This window comes from Hyaloscypha bicolor (assembly GCF_002865645.1).
Source record: "Hyaloscypha bicolor E unplaced genomic scaffold K444scaffold_182, whole genome shotgun sequence".
NCBI lineage: Eukaryota > Fungi > Ascomycota > Leotiomycetes > Helotiales > Hyaloscyphaceae > Hyaloscypha > Hyaloscypha bicolor.
Genome location: NW_020194684.1, coordinates 6,092,544 through 6,106,925, shown reverse-complemented (window position 1 = coordinate 6,106,925; position 14,382 = coordinate 6,092,544). Strand labels below are relative to the sequence as shown.

The following is a 14,382-nucleotide window of genomic DNA, read 5'->3' as shown; positions in this document are numbered from 1 at the left end:
GTGTTCGTACCACTACAGCCGGTGGGCGACTGTGCCGATGGCAGCTTCGTGATCGTCTGGGAGATTTCATAACGCCAGGTCTAGCTTCCTCGGTGGTCGAATTGAGGGCTTGGGAGAAGTATTCGCATTGATCGCAGAGCAGTTTCTTGTGGACGGCGAATGGCTTCGCCTCAGGGCCGGCACTGAGAGGCACTGTCTCGGTTCTAAGAGCTCTAGAAAAGTATCAACGTGTGCCGCAAGTGCTCGACTCCTTGATGGGGTTGGACTTACTCAGGACTGAGGCTGTTGTTCTTGAAGGACAACAGCTTTGGTGCAGGTGGCTGTTCCGATTCCGAAGAGGGGCTGATCGGTGGCGGTGTCGATGGATTCTTAATGCCTCCAAAATGCTGGAAATTTGCGTTTGGCTGTTCTCAAAGATGACGTGCCATCAGTAGGATGGATGGTCCAGAACAGAAGTTGAACTTTTAGAAAACCCCTGAAGTTGAAGCTTATCCTAGAATAAACTGCAATCGCGAGGTGAATGTGAAGTCGAAATTGAAAATTTAGGCGGGGTTCGCCTTCATCAAATTGGACCGCGCAAAATTATCCCTCTCGGATTCGAGATTCAATAATCTAGAAATAGTTGTACACCCCGCTCGAAGTCTTCAAAACATAATCTCCCCAGCCTTCTCAAGTTATTCTACAATCTGCTCTCCTCAGCCTTTGGGGTGAATTCTTTCTGCTTCACGCCTATCTTAGCTAGAGGCCCATCACCAAACAGCTCAATACTGTGGGTGGCTATTGCAGCGGGCATCGAAATTTCGATCTCCCTTGATCCACGTGCAAGCATCTCAGAATCATAAGCGTCGACAATCTGCTTTGTATCTTCTCCATCTATGATCCTCTTCATGGCCACGACGTAATTTGCTGCATCCTGTATCGAATTGTTGACACCCTGTCCACGATCTGATGGTGTCAGCCATATCCATCAAGTCTGATGAAAATTTGGAGGAACTCACAAGGTGGCATGGCATGAGCTGCATCTCCAGCCAGAGTCACTCGTCCTCCATGGTTGTCCCAACCCGTTATGTTTTTCCAAAGGTTCACTTTATCAGCTGGAATTTCGGTTCCATCTTTCAACCATTTCAAGGCACTCTTCCAAGGATCGATCCACTTCTCTGATCCTTCTCTCAGCATGTCCAATCTCTGCCCATGCGTCATGGCGATCACTTCGTCAGCGTTCTGAGTGGGAAAGCTGTACGTGAATTGCCACATCCACGTTGAGGCATCGTTCCTGTCCGGAACATCCAAATTGGAGAGTAAGAAGAATGTCTTGGGGTCGGGATTAATGCCAAAATTCATGATGGGATGAAAGGCTGGGTTTTCTTTCAGGAAGCGAGCCTGCTCAGCGGTAAAGCTTGTTTTGAAGTTCAGAAGCAAGATGTCTAGAGGCGTGAGCGCTGCTTTTTCGGGTCCCAGGAGAAAGGTTCGCAAGAATGACTTTGCACCATCAACTCCAATCAGATGAGTTCCTGTGGCAGTGGTGCCATCAGCGAAGCTTGCCGTTACGGAGTCCGAAGCAGTTGAGACCCCGGTGATCTTCCTCCCGTACTGCCAAAAGTTAGCATTGCTGCACTTGATCTCTGACTAGTGAGCTTCGCTACCTGAATTTCAAGACCTTCTCTAATTAGTCGAAGTTCTCGAAACTGGAATCTGCTTTACTCGCCTTCACTGAAAAATACTCGAGTCTTCCGTCGGCTGACTCGTCTCATTCCTTTCGTCGCAACAGTAGAAAGGAGGTCACCCGTCTTGGCGTTTAGAAACCTGATGTCAGGTACAGGTCCATGTTCACCCTCATAGTAAGGATCGCACTGAATCCGTGGTAACCTCTTCAATAAGTCGTCTGGCAGCAACGTGTTGAAGTGGTCGACACCCCAATGCAACACCATCCCCCAATCTCTGGATCGTTTCGTCGATTCATAAGACTCTTCTCGCTCGAAAAGTTCAAATGGGATTCCATTCTTCTTGAGTCCTTGAGCGATGAGAAGGCCCGTTGTGCCTGTTTCAAAATCAGCAAATACATCACAACCTCTCATGCAAACTCCACCGACCTGCGCCAATTATGAGAACTTTCATCTTCGGAATCGACTCCTTTTCAAGGGTTAAGGAAAGGACAGGAAGATAAAATCTCTTTTTAAAGTCATTTTGAATTATCTGTGAGGCAACATCCCCACTGTTGTCGTGGAATGGCAAGTTAGATCTTGTCCCACTTTTGATGCTTGGTGGTCCAGTACCACTCAGGGGTAACAGTGCTGACTCAGCTGTACCACTCTCGACCAGCCCAATAGAGGAAATAAGTAAACAACCAAAAGCAACATCAAGTCCGAAAAGTACCAACGTTTGATTTGGCCGTTAAAAGATATCGGAACGAAGACATAATAGATCAAAGTCCTTCCAAGGCAGTTTGCCGGCCTCCAGAAAACTTTGTAATTAGCTGCTACTAACAGTACCTCTTGCGCTCGCTGAGGAGTGAAATTGGTGCTGGGAGAGCTGGGTAAGTTGTGTGAAGAATATGGGAGTCCCTTTGACAAGAAGTATTCGCGAGGGTGTGGAGGGGCGGTGAGAGGGAAATGACAAATTGGAAGGAGCAAGTCGATTTATCGGAATGTGAATAACGACGAGACGCACCTTCCCCCAATCTCACCAATCTCGCCATCTGACCTCTATTTCATTGTGCCCTAATGCTCAACCGCCCTCTTCTCTTCTCTTCTCTTCTCTTCTCTCTCCTAAATAGAAGATTTCTGCCGCTCGTGTTGTAAGTTCTTTGGCTCCCTATCTCTTGGCCACTCTTTATGAGACTGACATGGGTTGATCCCTTTAGCGGCATCCCACTCTTTTCGATGTACGTTTCATGCTATCCTTTTCCTTATATTCTCAATACTTCTTCCTCGGATATCGAGTGATTAGAAATCTGTGAGACAGTCAGTCGCGGAAACAAGACCTGGAGCTCTGCTCGAAATGCCTATTTTGAGTCTGCACTCGCGCCAGCCCCAACCCCCGCCGCTTGTCGGAGGAGATCAGGCTGGGAATGGAGGAAGTTCTGCTGAAACTTTGGGGTTGTCCTTCGAGTCATCGAATTATCAGGACTTGGATTCGGACGCATTCTTTTCACGAAAGATCCTTCCACACTTGCCAACGTCAGTAATGTAGATCTAGAAGCGGGGCTCCAAGGATTAACTCTGTTTAAGCCCGCGGGACACGAATGAGAGCGCTGGAAAGTACTGGGTTATGGCTAGTGATACAGGGAATACATACGGTGGGATTGCAGCGCGGCGATTGCTCCCCTTCCTGGTCCCATTCTCAGGGCAGTTTTTTTTTTTTTGGAGATTCCCAAAGAGGATAAAACAAAACAGAAGCAAAGGGGTAAATGATAAGCGAATGGGAACCCACAAAAGCAATTTCGCTTGGGCAGGTCTCCCGCAAGCGCTTGGCTGTATGAGGAAAATCTCGACGGCATCTCTTGCTCTGATTCATTGACTGGTATTCCTGTCTGTTGTTTTCGAGAATGAGGTGGCAGAGACAATGTTGCAAGTGCGCATTGCGATAGGGATTTGATATCAAGATGCTAGGTGCACCCGCGCTAGGTATGTACAAGGTTCTGGTAGATCACGTGCCTTTCGCTACTCGAGTTTTGGCAATGCGCTGTATATCTGGACAGGTTAAGACTTATAATCAGTTGGTTGGGCAATTATTGATGTTGAGCTGAAGGCTGCATTAGGTAAAGCTTGGTACATTGGTGACACCAAATGGGACCAGCAATCAACTTGATGTACGATGTTGATTAGGGACATTGGCAACAAGAGATTACGTCAAGAAGATGGTAATTGTTTGAAGGTAAGTGAAAGAATTCCATTGTACCATAGGCTCCGGACCAAACCAAGTCTCAAAAACTCCAACGTATTTCCCAAAAGACAAAAAAGGCCCACTTTCCCGCCTCGAAAAAAGAAATTAGTTTTTCTCTTTTCTGATCCCACGAATTCATCTAAAAGACCCTCTTCAAGCCGAAGAGTACCGAGTCCCCTAAAAGCCCAGCAAAAACACCGCAAGCGAACAGAGCAATTTGTGGCGCGTGGCCACCGGACGGCTCTTCCTCATTGAGAAGGTGCTACTCGATCAACTGGAATGCTCAAGTCAGCCTGGCCCATTCAAAGAGTTTCGAAAACTGGTTGAAGATATACTGACCTTGAGCTTTGGATCCCACAGCCGGATCCCCTCAACGAGCACCCAGTGCTCGACACGCTTCAGTTGCTTTTGGCAATTCGCCTGAGAGATACCGCAGCGTTGCGCCTTGTGGGGACTTCTTTCCTGCTGATGAATGTTGATACCACTGTGGAGCAATGAGATGGATTGAGTTTGTACGACTAAGATATAAGTGATGCTTACTACCATAAATCCCTACGGTTCCCAAACTCTCCAGCCTCCTGGCCCAAACTTTGCCGTACCAACGATCCGGGATGCGGGTGGTGGCACAGCCGGAAGCCGAGACGATTGCCGTTTTGATAGAGTGCTGTATCCCCCGAATTGCTGCAAGGATATTGAGCTCGATTGACTGTGTTACAAAGATTCTGTTGCTCGCGATGTACTTCATTATATAGAGTAGCCCACGCCATCCCCTTCCCGAGCCTCGCTCTTTAATATACATAAATTCCCGTTTTACTACTTGCAAAAGTTCCCAAGTTTTTTCGGGGAACTAGAATCCCTCTGAATGCCTTTGAAGGTCTCAAGAAAGCATGCGGTTTCCTTTCGTAATTATAGATACATGTGTCTCCTCGACAAGCTCCCTCATTTCGGTAATCCGGTGGCAATGAAAACGACCAAGACAGCCGCAAAGCTATGCAGTATGTTAGCACTCGTCTGACGAGGATATTCCCGAGCAGGGATACATACGCAGCGGTTGCAGCAAACATCTCTGGCGTTGTCGCATTGGTAAGTGTTCCCACGGCCAAAGCAAAGGTCAGCAGGAAGCCTCCCAGCGCTCCGAAACGCCATCCGGTGGGGCCAATATAGTGGAGGGCAATTATGGCACTCGTCAAGGCAAGGGCCGAGAAGAGAACGCTCAGGATTTGGACAGCACGCGTTAGATGCTTCTCGGAGAAGTAGACCATTTCCCCCCATGATGGTGGCACTGGACGCTTTTCCTGGAACATCCACCCTACCCTCTTTTGCAAAGTTTTTGATAGACGATCTTGGCCTTGGCTAGGTCCTAGGGCGGCGATATCGTCGTTCTCCATCAATTTGTTGCCCTTCCCAGCAAACGGCTTCTTGCGATTGAACCAGGCTTTGAAGACTTCAAGCGCTCGACTCCCCGGCGAGTCTAGCTGCAAAACTTTGTTGTGGAGTATCAATGCTTCCTCTGAAAGGGTTAAAAAAAAAAAATTTAAGTCATGTAGGGGCTTCCGTGGCGTCTCTTACGTACGGTATTGTTTGAGGACTGTTTGGATCTCTAATACAGTATCCAGTCGCTTCCTATAATGATCCTTCGCACGGCCATTCTTGCTGAAGTCGTCGTCGCGGATATCTTTCTCGGCGCGTGAAACGAAGGTCGTCCAATCTTTCGTTATCTGAAGTGCTTCTAATGCAGCCTCTGAAGGGATGATCTCCTTCTCGGCATTTATTTTACAGTTCCTTCGAATAAAGTCTTTATCCTCTTCATCATACTGCTTCAACACTTCTTCAAGAACAAGAAGTCGAGCTTGAAGATAGAGCAAGTTCCGTGCGCCGAGAACATCGAAGCGGCGGAATAGGGCCAACTCGCGATCGCTGCCAATATACTCTGAGACGTCGGGAAAACCATCCAGATACTCCTGAGCAGTTGGTTGCGATTCGATATCCGGCTCTGTAGACGCTCTAGACATTTCCTTGCGATCCCTTTTTCTTGATGCTAGCTTGAAGGCGCGCGATATTCTGTTGGAGCAATGATTTTTTGCTGAGTGTCACGCGCCCAATCCGGAACCCCGTTGGGCAGCCAGCAAAGCCTAAGAGAGTCGAGTCCGCCTCACTGTGTACCTACCTGCCAGCCAACCTTGTGTAACAGAAAACGCCCGACCACGCACTGATATCGCACGAAAGCAGGTTTCGTTCCCAGCTGGACCTTAAAACCTTTTCGCACTCGGATGAATTTCATCGACCACTGTACAGAACCACGCCGGCGTCATGGCGCCTCGTTCTCGACGGCATATCCCTAGGGACAACGAGAGAACACGGCTGAAAACCGAGCAAGCAACACGCACCGAAACCCGGCGCCCGGAGGGGGAAGGTAGCGAGGAGAATTGGATGCTTGAACGGGACCGGTTGCTTGCGATCATCAGGGACCGCAAAGATGACTTGTTGAAGAGACGGCAAGCTGAGAAGGAGCGCCTGAAAAGAGAAGAGCTGGAAAAGCAGCGCCTGGAAATTTTGTCTGCAAGGCAAAAGGAACGACTTCGTGAGATTGCACCGCAGGCCGCACAACTCTCACGCTGGCAACAATGGGTGCGAAGATACCGCGAAAACCTCTCGGCTGAAGGCTTTACTCTCTCCGACGGGCTTTGGCGCAGTCCAATCAATTCAGACAATATTGGGAACAATGTAACATTCAAAGATGCAAAGGCGAAGAAGCTGTCCGACATCCCAATCGAGTTCCCCTATGGTCTGGGGGATCCAGCGTACATTTATGTCAGCTGGGACAGGGCCAAATACGAACATATCTCTGGTGTCTGGCTCTCCGAAATCGAGGAGTACCTGCTGGACCTCGGTTTCAATAGAAAGATTAGCAGGAGATTTATTTGTCTGGGTTTGCCCAAGTGGGGAGGTTTCTCCTCTTCCCAGGTACCCGACTTTAAAGATACAGTATGGAACTGGCCTCGTGCGAACAATAACGAAAACCATTACCATATCCATCCTCCGGAAGATTTTTCTCCTTATCAGATTTTGGGCCTTGAGGGTTTCCGTAAAACCCTGCGGGATATATTTAAAGAGAAGAAGTACCTCAAGGATCCTAATCGCTTGCCTTCACCAGACCTGGGCGGCCCGAGAGAACCCTTGCTGCAATGTATAAGACGGTTTTCGGAGGTGGAAATTCATCGCCGTATCGAGAAAAGGAGACATTTTGCGGATGTAGAAATTCGTCACTGTATCGAGAAAAACCGACGGATACCCCCCACGCGGACCCAGTTCGCACTCAAGCCCGAGATTGTAGTGTGGTTTTATGATTACCGTCATATGAAAATGGCTCTTGAAAAATTAGAGAGATTCCTGAGTCTCTGTCTAAGATGTTGTTCTTGGCTGAATAATGTACTTCCATATCGATGGTCACGACGTGCTGCTCGCTTCTACTCTTGGGACTGGATTCCACCTCCTCGACCATCTCCACAGTACACGTATGAAGTTTCTGGTTTGCTGAACGAGCAGCCATCAAGCGCGTTCCCAGATACTGGGAGTGATCAAAACTTACTCTCTCGTGACTATGCACACCGGAATGGCATCGCGATCGCTCCCGATAGCAATGGCACAACACACATCAAGTCCGCCGATGGGAGATTGATTCCTACTATAGGAACAGCTCAAGTATCTTGGAGCTTCGATGACTCTCCCCATGAAAAGCATATGTTGGTCTTTCATGTCCTTAGCCAATGTGTTCACGACGTTCTACTGGGGCACCCCTTCCTCTTAGAAACAAACACCACGACATTAAACCGCATCAAGCGCTATACTGTCAATGCCACATCCTTAAGCTCCACTGGAGCTGTGTACGATATTCATGCAGCAAGTGGTATCCGACCAGGCCAGTGCACTACTGACGGACATCTCGCTGGTGAAGCGATCAAAACACTAGCCGACACTGGAGCTCAAGTCAACATCATATCACTAGCTTATGCCCAAGCAAGGAATTTCAAGCTAGATATTACAGGCGATCGAGGAACCTTTAGATTTATCGACGGCAGTGAAGTGCCGAGTATTGCTACCGTGAATGCCGTATGGATCTCAAGCGATAAGAAGCAATACAGCTTGAAATTTGAAGTCCTGATAGGGTCTTCCTACGACGTTATTCTTGGCCAGAAACATATATACGGCACGAAAGCCCTCCTTGGCAAGAAATCTGATCCCAGCGCAAGCCCTAACTCATCTCATACCACAACCTTTATGACTCTTGATCCATTGCCTGCTGAGCCTTGTCGTACACCTCCAGCATCGCGAAATATCGAAGGTTCCCATGCCAAACGGCCCGGTGTAGATAGGAGCAAAGCCTCTAACGTCTGCGCTGTCGGGTTTAAATCACCGTTTGCAAAAGCGAGCAAGGCAGCCAAGGGCTTATTCTCGAAGACAAAGAAGAACGACAATCTCCGCCCACATCTCTCATCTCAGGCACAGGAGGAGATTGACCGACGTGCCACTGAGGAGAGCAGACAATTCCGACTCACTCATCCTGAGATTTCTCCACCTTCTGACAGTCCGGAAGCGTCGCGGAAGACATCAGATTCACCCGCAGTAGCTGCAACATCGAACGACTCTGCATCTACGGCGTCAATCGAAATCTCTACGACTACTGAACCTGAGATTGTGCCTCCCTCAGACACGGTCGCGGTTGAAAACTTAACTCCAGAAGAATATCAAGCAGAGAATGCATACCTGCCATCCCTGTATGTTCTAAACAGCCACCCGGTATCTTTGTTTTCTTGTAATAAAGTACTGACATGTACACTCGCAGGAGTAATCTTCTTCTAGTAAATCCCATTGCTCTGTGCAATTACGTCTGGGATTCGGTTACTATTTACATGTCAGGCCAATAGGTGGGCTTCTTGTAACCGACTGGGTTGATCGAATGGGGAAAATTGTAGTTCAACGCACATGAAGACTGCTGGGGCACAGAAAACCCACCAGACCAAGATAACATATACAAGAAGGATTATTCCAATTTCAATGTAAAATCTGATAGATACAGTATCAGTGTGCCCCTACCAACCCCTGCAACCCCCCCGCCCCTTGTTCTGCTCGCGTAGTATTCCTAAAACAGGGGTGTCCGCCCAAAGGGGTAATAATAGGAGGCCAACTCTGATTAGGATGCATATAAGCACCCTTCCAGTGTCTGCCCAGAAAGGGTGCTTATGCAATTGAGAATTTCTTTCCCTTCTAGTCCCCCTCACCCGCGCTTAGAAGGCTAAGTTTTGTAATTAATATAAAGTAAGGTTTTTGTTTTTCGGCTATTCTTTAGCCCCCGGCACGCGCACATAAGGCGGGGAAGAAGCACGTCCCTCCCTCCCTTGCTCTTAAAATCGCTTAAAAAGTATATCCTCAAGGCATGCACATCCTAGCTTGCTCGGGCACGTGGATGCAGCGCACGTGCAAGCAATGCACGCGAATACGCTCTGCATGCAGTCGCGCGGCGTGCCCCTGGCCTATTAAGGTCCCAGTATTAGTAAAGATAAGCTTTAGAACTCCCAGGAATTAGTATAATGGCTAGTTGCTCATCAATGCAGGGAATGGAGCGTGGTGTGGGGATTTGGAAAGAAAACTGGAGTGCCTATTGATAGAATTAGCGGGCAATAGAATCCACCAGTATTTGTACAATTTCAGAGTAGGGTTGCGAGGGAAGGGTAGTATTTTTTGAAGGACTTGAATAAGTTCATAATCTGGAAATACCCGCTTGTGCTAAGGACAGAGTATTTCAGATGGATTAGTCTTCAAGTTGAAGATTTCGTATTATCAAACCAAAGAGGTTCTACACAGTGTTAAGTTTTCAGGAACAGCCAGTCAGCCCTTGAGTCTTTGCCATGTTATAATAAACTCCTTTCATACGGAACAGTTGTTCTGGAGTTCCGTATTCAACAATCGATCCTTGATCCAGTACGTAGATTCGGCCAACTCCTTCTAGCGTGTTCAGTCGATGTGTGACGCTGATTGTTGTGCAACGTGGGCCTGCTGTTCTGATTGCTCTAACAATAAGAGATTCAGATTCCAAGTCCTGGTTGGCAGTAACTTCGTCTAAAAGTAGTATGCCTGGTTTGCGTAAGAGTGCCCGGGCAAAAGCTAGACGTTGCCTCTGACCACCGCTCAGTGTACACCCTTTCGTGCCCATCATCGTCGCGAATTGATCCCTGAAAGTAATCAGTCCTGCTAGAAATCACAAAGTTGGGGAATCTTACGGTAGGGAGGAAATAAAATCTAAAATGTTAGCCTTTTGGCAGGCCGAATGGAGATCCTCGTCAGACACAACCCGACCATGTGTGCCGAGTAGTAGATTCTCTTTGATAGTTGCATTATAGAGCACAACATCCTGGCTCACTAATGCCACAGTTTTGCGATAGTTTTCGACATCAACAGCAGAGATATCAAATCCATGTACGTTGATGATTCCACTTTGGGGATCGTAAAAGCGTTCCAACAAGGATAAAATCGTGCTCTTACCAGCACCGTTGGCGCCTATGAAAGCAACATGCTCGCCCGGCTCTATAACAAATGATATACCTTTCAATGCAGGACATGACCGACTGGGGTATTGGAAGTAGACGTCGCGGAACTGGATCCTGTTTTGCGATTCAGTTTCGAACGATTCCGGGCTTGTTAATAGTGGTTCCCGGCCGAAAAGCTGTAGGAGGTCCATGGCGGCTCGTTTTCCAATTCCTAGATCTTGAGAAATTGAGAAAATCAAGCCGGCAGACTGAGATGCAAACATTACTGCAGTATAGGTCACAAAAAATTGAAATGCTGTGCAATCCCCACGACCCAGGAGAGTTCCTCCGTACCAGAAACCCAAAGCTAGGCCAAAGTATGTGATAGACCTTACTAGCCCTTGTATACCCGCTACTTTGAATGACACAGTAACGAAACCCCTTGTTGCAGATACCAGTAATGAGCGGTACAGGGATAGAACATGCTGTTCCCTGGTCAAGGCAGCTATTGTACGAAATTCACCGATGGCTTCAGATGCGTAGCTTGCAGCTTCTCGATATCCTTCTTTTCTTCTCCCTTGAAATTCCGTCCAGCAAACATTCCGCAGATAAGAGCAACCGAAGAGGACCGGGAAAATGGCCCAACACACAAGGGCAAGTTTCCACTGAAAGGCGCAAGAGACAATGAAAGCTACGAAGAGGGTAGCTGCGATGATAAAAAGCATTCCAAGCGTGCTTCCCATCAAGTCGGCCATGCTAGAAGTTTCCGTCGTGACAAATGAGGTCAAACTGGAGGAGAGATTGGGGATCTGATCGAGGGACTCTATGCTCGATCGCAAGAGGCATCGCATGGCATCTACTCTCGCAAGACGCATGACGCGAAGAGACAATGCCCCGAAGCAAAGCCCCTGGGTGGCGAAAGCCAAGAATTGTACCACGGCGAGAGTAAGATACATCAAAGCCCAGAGTCGGGTCTGTGACAGTAACTCTCCGTACATGCTTCTAGGCAGGGAAAGTGACACTGTAGATTTTGCGAATAGAACTGCATGAACTGGTTCCTCGACACCGGCCACGAATGCTGCCAGGATTCCACATAGCAAGAATATTTTGCGGTCTTTTTGGAAAGTCCAAATAAATTGGACCAATCTACAAAGCGAAGACTTTGGTGTGCTTCTCGTGCCTTGTTCTCGATTCTGGTTTACCAATATGTCAAGTACTGCCGAAGGTGGAATTGGATCGGCCGAATCGTGCTTCTCAGTGGTAGAATTGAAGTTCAAACTGGCGGCACTGATGGATCGCTCAGCTTTGAAGTCGTCATGATCTTTCTCGAGAACCCGCTCATACACTAATTGATTTGTTGAACTTGGAGTAATTTCTTGCTCTTTCTGTACAAGGTCGGTAAAGGCGTTTTGGCGTTGACAAAGCTCGTCAAAAGTACTCTCCTGGGGACTGTTCCCCACGGACAGAACAATTATCTTATCTGCTGCTTTTATGGCTGTCAGGCGATGTGCAACGAGAATCGTGGTGCATTTGAGAGACCTAATCGCCGAAAGAACTCTCACTTCGGTTTCTGAATCCAACGCCGAAGTTGCTTCATCTAGTAAAAGTACCGCTGGACCTGCGATAACGGCCCGTGCAATTGCAATTCGCTGCTTCTGTCCTCCCGAAAGCCTTAAACCACGGTCTCCTACCTGAGTATTGTATCCATTGGGGAGTGCCTTTATGAAATCGTGAGAGAAAGACACTTGAGCAGCCGCCTCAACCAACCCTTGCTGAGTAACAATGTCTGCTTTTTCGAACTCAGTCCCGGTGAGGCCATGGCAAATATTGTCGAAAATACTCCCTTGAAAGAGCACAGGACTTTGAGAGACCAAGCCAAGCCGTCGCCTCAACCAATAGATGTCGAGATCTTTTGTATTGACCCCATCGAGCAATATGGATCCACTCGTAGGATCGTAGAACCTCTCGATCAGGTCAAGAACTGTGGTTTTACCAGAGCCAGATCGCCCAACCAGGGCGCTCATCTTGCCGGCCGGAAAGTTCAGATTCATATTGTCAAAGATCACCGATGTGGACCTTGAAGGGTACATGTAGCCAACATTCTCGAATGCAATGGAACCAATGATATGCTGTGGGCCAGCTCCAGTTCTCGGTGACACATTTGAAGCTCTCATTGAAGAGATTGCGCTGATTGTAGTCTTAGCTTTCACGAAGACGTCGGCAGTGCTAATAATACCGATTATGACGAATATTGCTGCTTGAATAATGAGTTGGATGGTGATTATGTCTTCGAAACTCGCTTGCAGGTTTACAATCAAGTTTGATCCTGCCCAAAGAGTTGTCATGATAATGAGATAGCTGATCCCGACAGTGAAAGCCAGAGTAAGGGAAAGGACCGTTATGCCACGGAATTGAAACCGCTCTGCATTTTTCAGTCGTTCGGCGTATCTATTGACGTGGTAATTTTGTGCTCCTAAGGCCGTGACATCTCTGACAGAGGCAAAGCTCTCTTCAAGTACTGCTGCTGCTGAAGTCTCGGCATCCAACCGACTTTTGTCATTCTGAGTTGTCACACGTGCAACGACCTTCATAACAAAAAATGCAACAAAGATGGACCAAGTCAGTACTAATGTCAGCCTCCAACAGAAATAGAAGCCAACCGAGAAGGAGGCAACGAATCGTAAGATCCCGATCAGCGTCTCTTGCAGACTTTTGGGCTATAGCCTTTTCAACCGTGTCTGTCTGGCTGGTCAGACGTGCAGCACATTCACCAGGCCCAAAACCATCAAAAAAGGCCGCGTTCTGGTATAAAAGTGCAGCTAGATAATATTCACGCAGTCTGCGTGTTATCTTGTGCCCTAGGTAGATGAACCCGGCAGTCGTTATGAAATTTGCGAAAAATGCTGCCACTCCTAGGTAAACAAAATATGTCGAAAGCTGATTAACCTTGGATAAAAAGCTGTGGGAATCGTTTGTTTCGGTGAGAAATGTCTTTGCTAACAGACTGAAAATGATCTGAAGACTTAGATTAGGTGGGATCACGGGCTTGAGCAAGATCTAGACTTACTGGCATGATTACCGAAATTGCTCCCGCCGTGATAGCAGATATAAGCGTAGATACTAGTACTACTAACTCTAGCTTTGATGGACTGTAGAGGAAGCGCTTCCCAGCGTTTTCTGGCATCTGAGTAACGAGCATGGTAGTTACAAGACTTGGGAGTCGGGAGTCCCTCACGTTAGGAATTGAATTGATTCATGTGCGTTTGGTGATGGTAGTAAGTAATAGACCTGGTCAAGTTTAGAGAGTCTTGGCTTTGGACCCTCGAGATCTGGGGACCCCGCCAGACGTGGTTCCGGATGTTGGAAAAAGCTGTGCCCCGCTCTAGCTCAAGCACCGAAGAGCTCGTGACCGGAACGGTGCCATGGACGGTATAATGCTGGGGAAACTGATACGACTGCTTCGTGCAGAGCGTGGGCGCTGGCCGGGCCAGGTTTGGAAGGTGGTACAACGTGAAGTCTATAAATGCCAACCAATCCATAGCACCGGGATTTGCATATGATTCGCTGATTTCGAGAACGGATGCACCTTTCCGAGGAGTCAGAATGTATGAACTGCAATGTGAACAAATTTGGGAAAGAGGAATGATCATGTTGGTTGTGATATTGGGATATTGGTTTTGATGTCGCATCATTGGTTGTGTTATTGCATTAGGTTGTTGGTGGTGGTGGTGGTGGTGTTGCATTGTTGTGCCCCCCCGAGCTACCAATAGGGTAATCGCTCGTATTGGTATCTCGGGAGGGACAGTTGGTTGTGATAAGAAGTAGGCTCGCTGTTGCATACATGCGGCACAGTTGAGTTGCACTTCAGGGTGCATTTCAAGCCTTCCTATTAGCTTGTAACCCTAGGCAGTCGTCGTGATTGAACCACAGTTTCAAACTTCTGGGGGATGGGAGTATCGAAAAACATGTTGGATCA

At 47.9% G+C, this 14,382-nt stretch overlaps 4 protein-coding genes across 4 annotated transcripts; 1 reads left to right on the top strand and 3 right to left on the bottom strand.

Annotated features, from left to right (window-relative positions):
- Window positions 1-547: 547 nt before the first annotated feature.
- K444DRAFT_669841 (FAD/NAD(P)-binding domain-containing protein) lies at window positions 548-2,202 on the bottom strand. Its single transcript, XM_024887562.1, has 5 exons — window positions 2,091-2,202; window positions 1,706-2,038; window positions 1,644-1,657; window positions 999-1,590; window positions 548-945 (listed from the first exon to the last, which is right to left on the bottom strand). Exons 1-5 carry the CDS (start codon window positions 2,113-2,115, stop codon window positions 680-682), a joined length of 1,230 nt encoding a protein of 409 aa, XP_024729133.1. The 5' UTR covers window positions 2,116-2,202; the 3' UTR covers window positions 548-679.
- Window positions 2,203-4,586: 2,384 nt separating this feature from the next.
- K444DRAFT_669840 (uncharacterized protein) lies at window positions 4,587-5,894 on the bottom strand (the record flags this gene model as incomplete). Its single annotated transcript, XM_024887561.1, has 3 exons — window positions 4,587-4,870; window positions 4,927-5,392; window positions 5,456-5,894. The coding sequence occupies 3 exons, from the start codon at window positions 5,892-5,894 to the stop codon at window positions 4,822-4,824; spliced, it is 954 nt and encodes a 317-aa protein (XP_024729132.1). The 3' UTR covers window positions 4,587-4,821.
- A 183-nt stretch (window positions 5,895-6,077) lies between these two features.
- K444DRAFT_669839 (uncharacterized protein) lies at window positions 6,078-8,949 on the top strand. Its single transcript, XM_024887560.1, has 2 exons — window positions 6,078-8,657; window positions 8,726-8,949. The coding sequence occupies exons 1-2, from the start codon at window positions 6,193-6,195 to the stop codon at window positions 8,805-8,807; spliced, it is 2,547 nt and encodes an 848-aa protein (XP_024729131.1). The 5' UTR covers window positions 6,078-6,192; the 3' UTR covers window positions 8,808-8,949.
- An 805-nt stretch (window positions 8,950-9,754) lies between these two features.
- Window positions 9,755-13,605, bottom strand: K444DRAFT_709246 (leptomycin B resistance protein pmd1; the record flags this gene model as incomplete). The annotated part of the gene is made up of 4 exons (XM_024888198.1): window positions 9,755-10,112; window positions 10,161-13,105; window positions 13,140-13,402; window positions 13,449-13,605. The coding sequence occupies 4 exons, from the start codon at window positions 13,603-13,605 to the stop codon at window positions 9,755-9,757; spliced, it is 3,723 nt and encodes a 1,240-aa protein (XP_024729130.1).
- Between the last annotated feature and the right edge of the window lie 777 nt (window positions 13,606-14,382).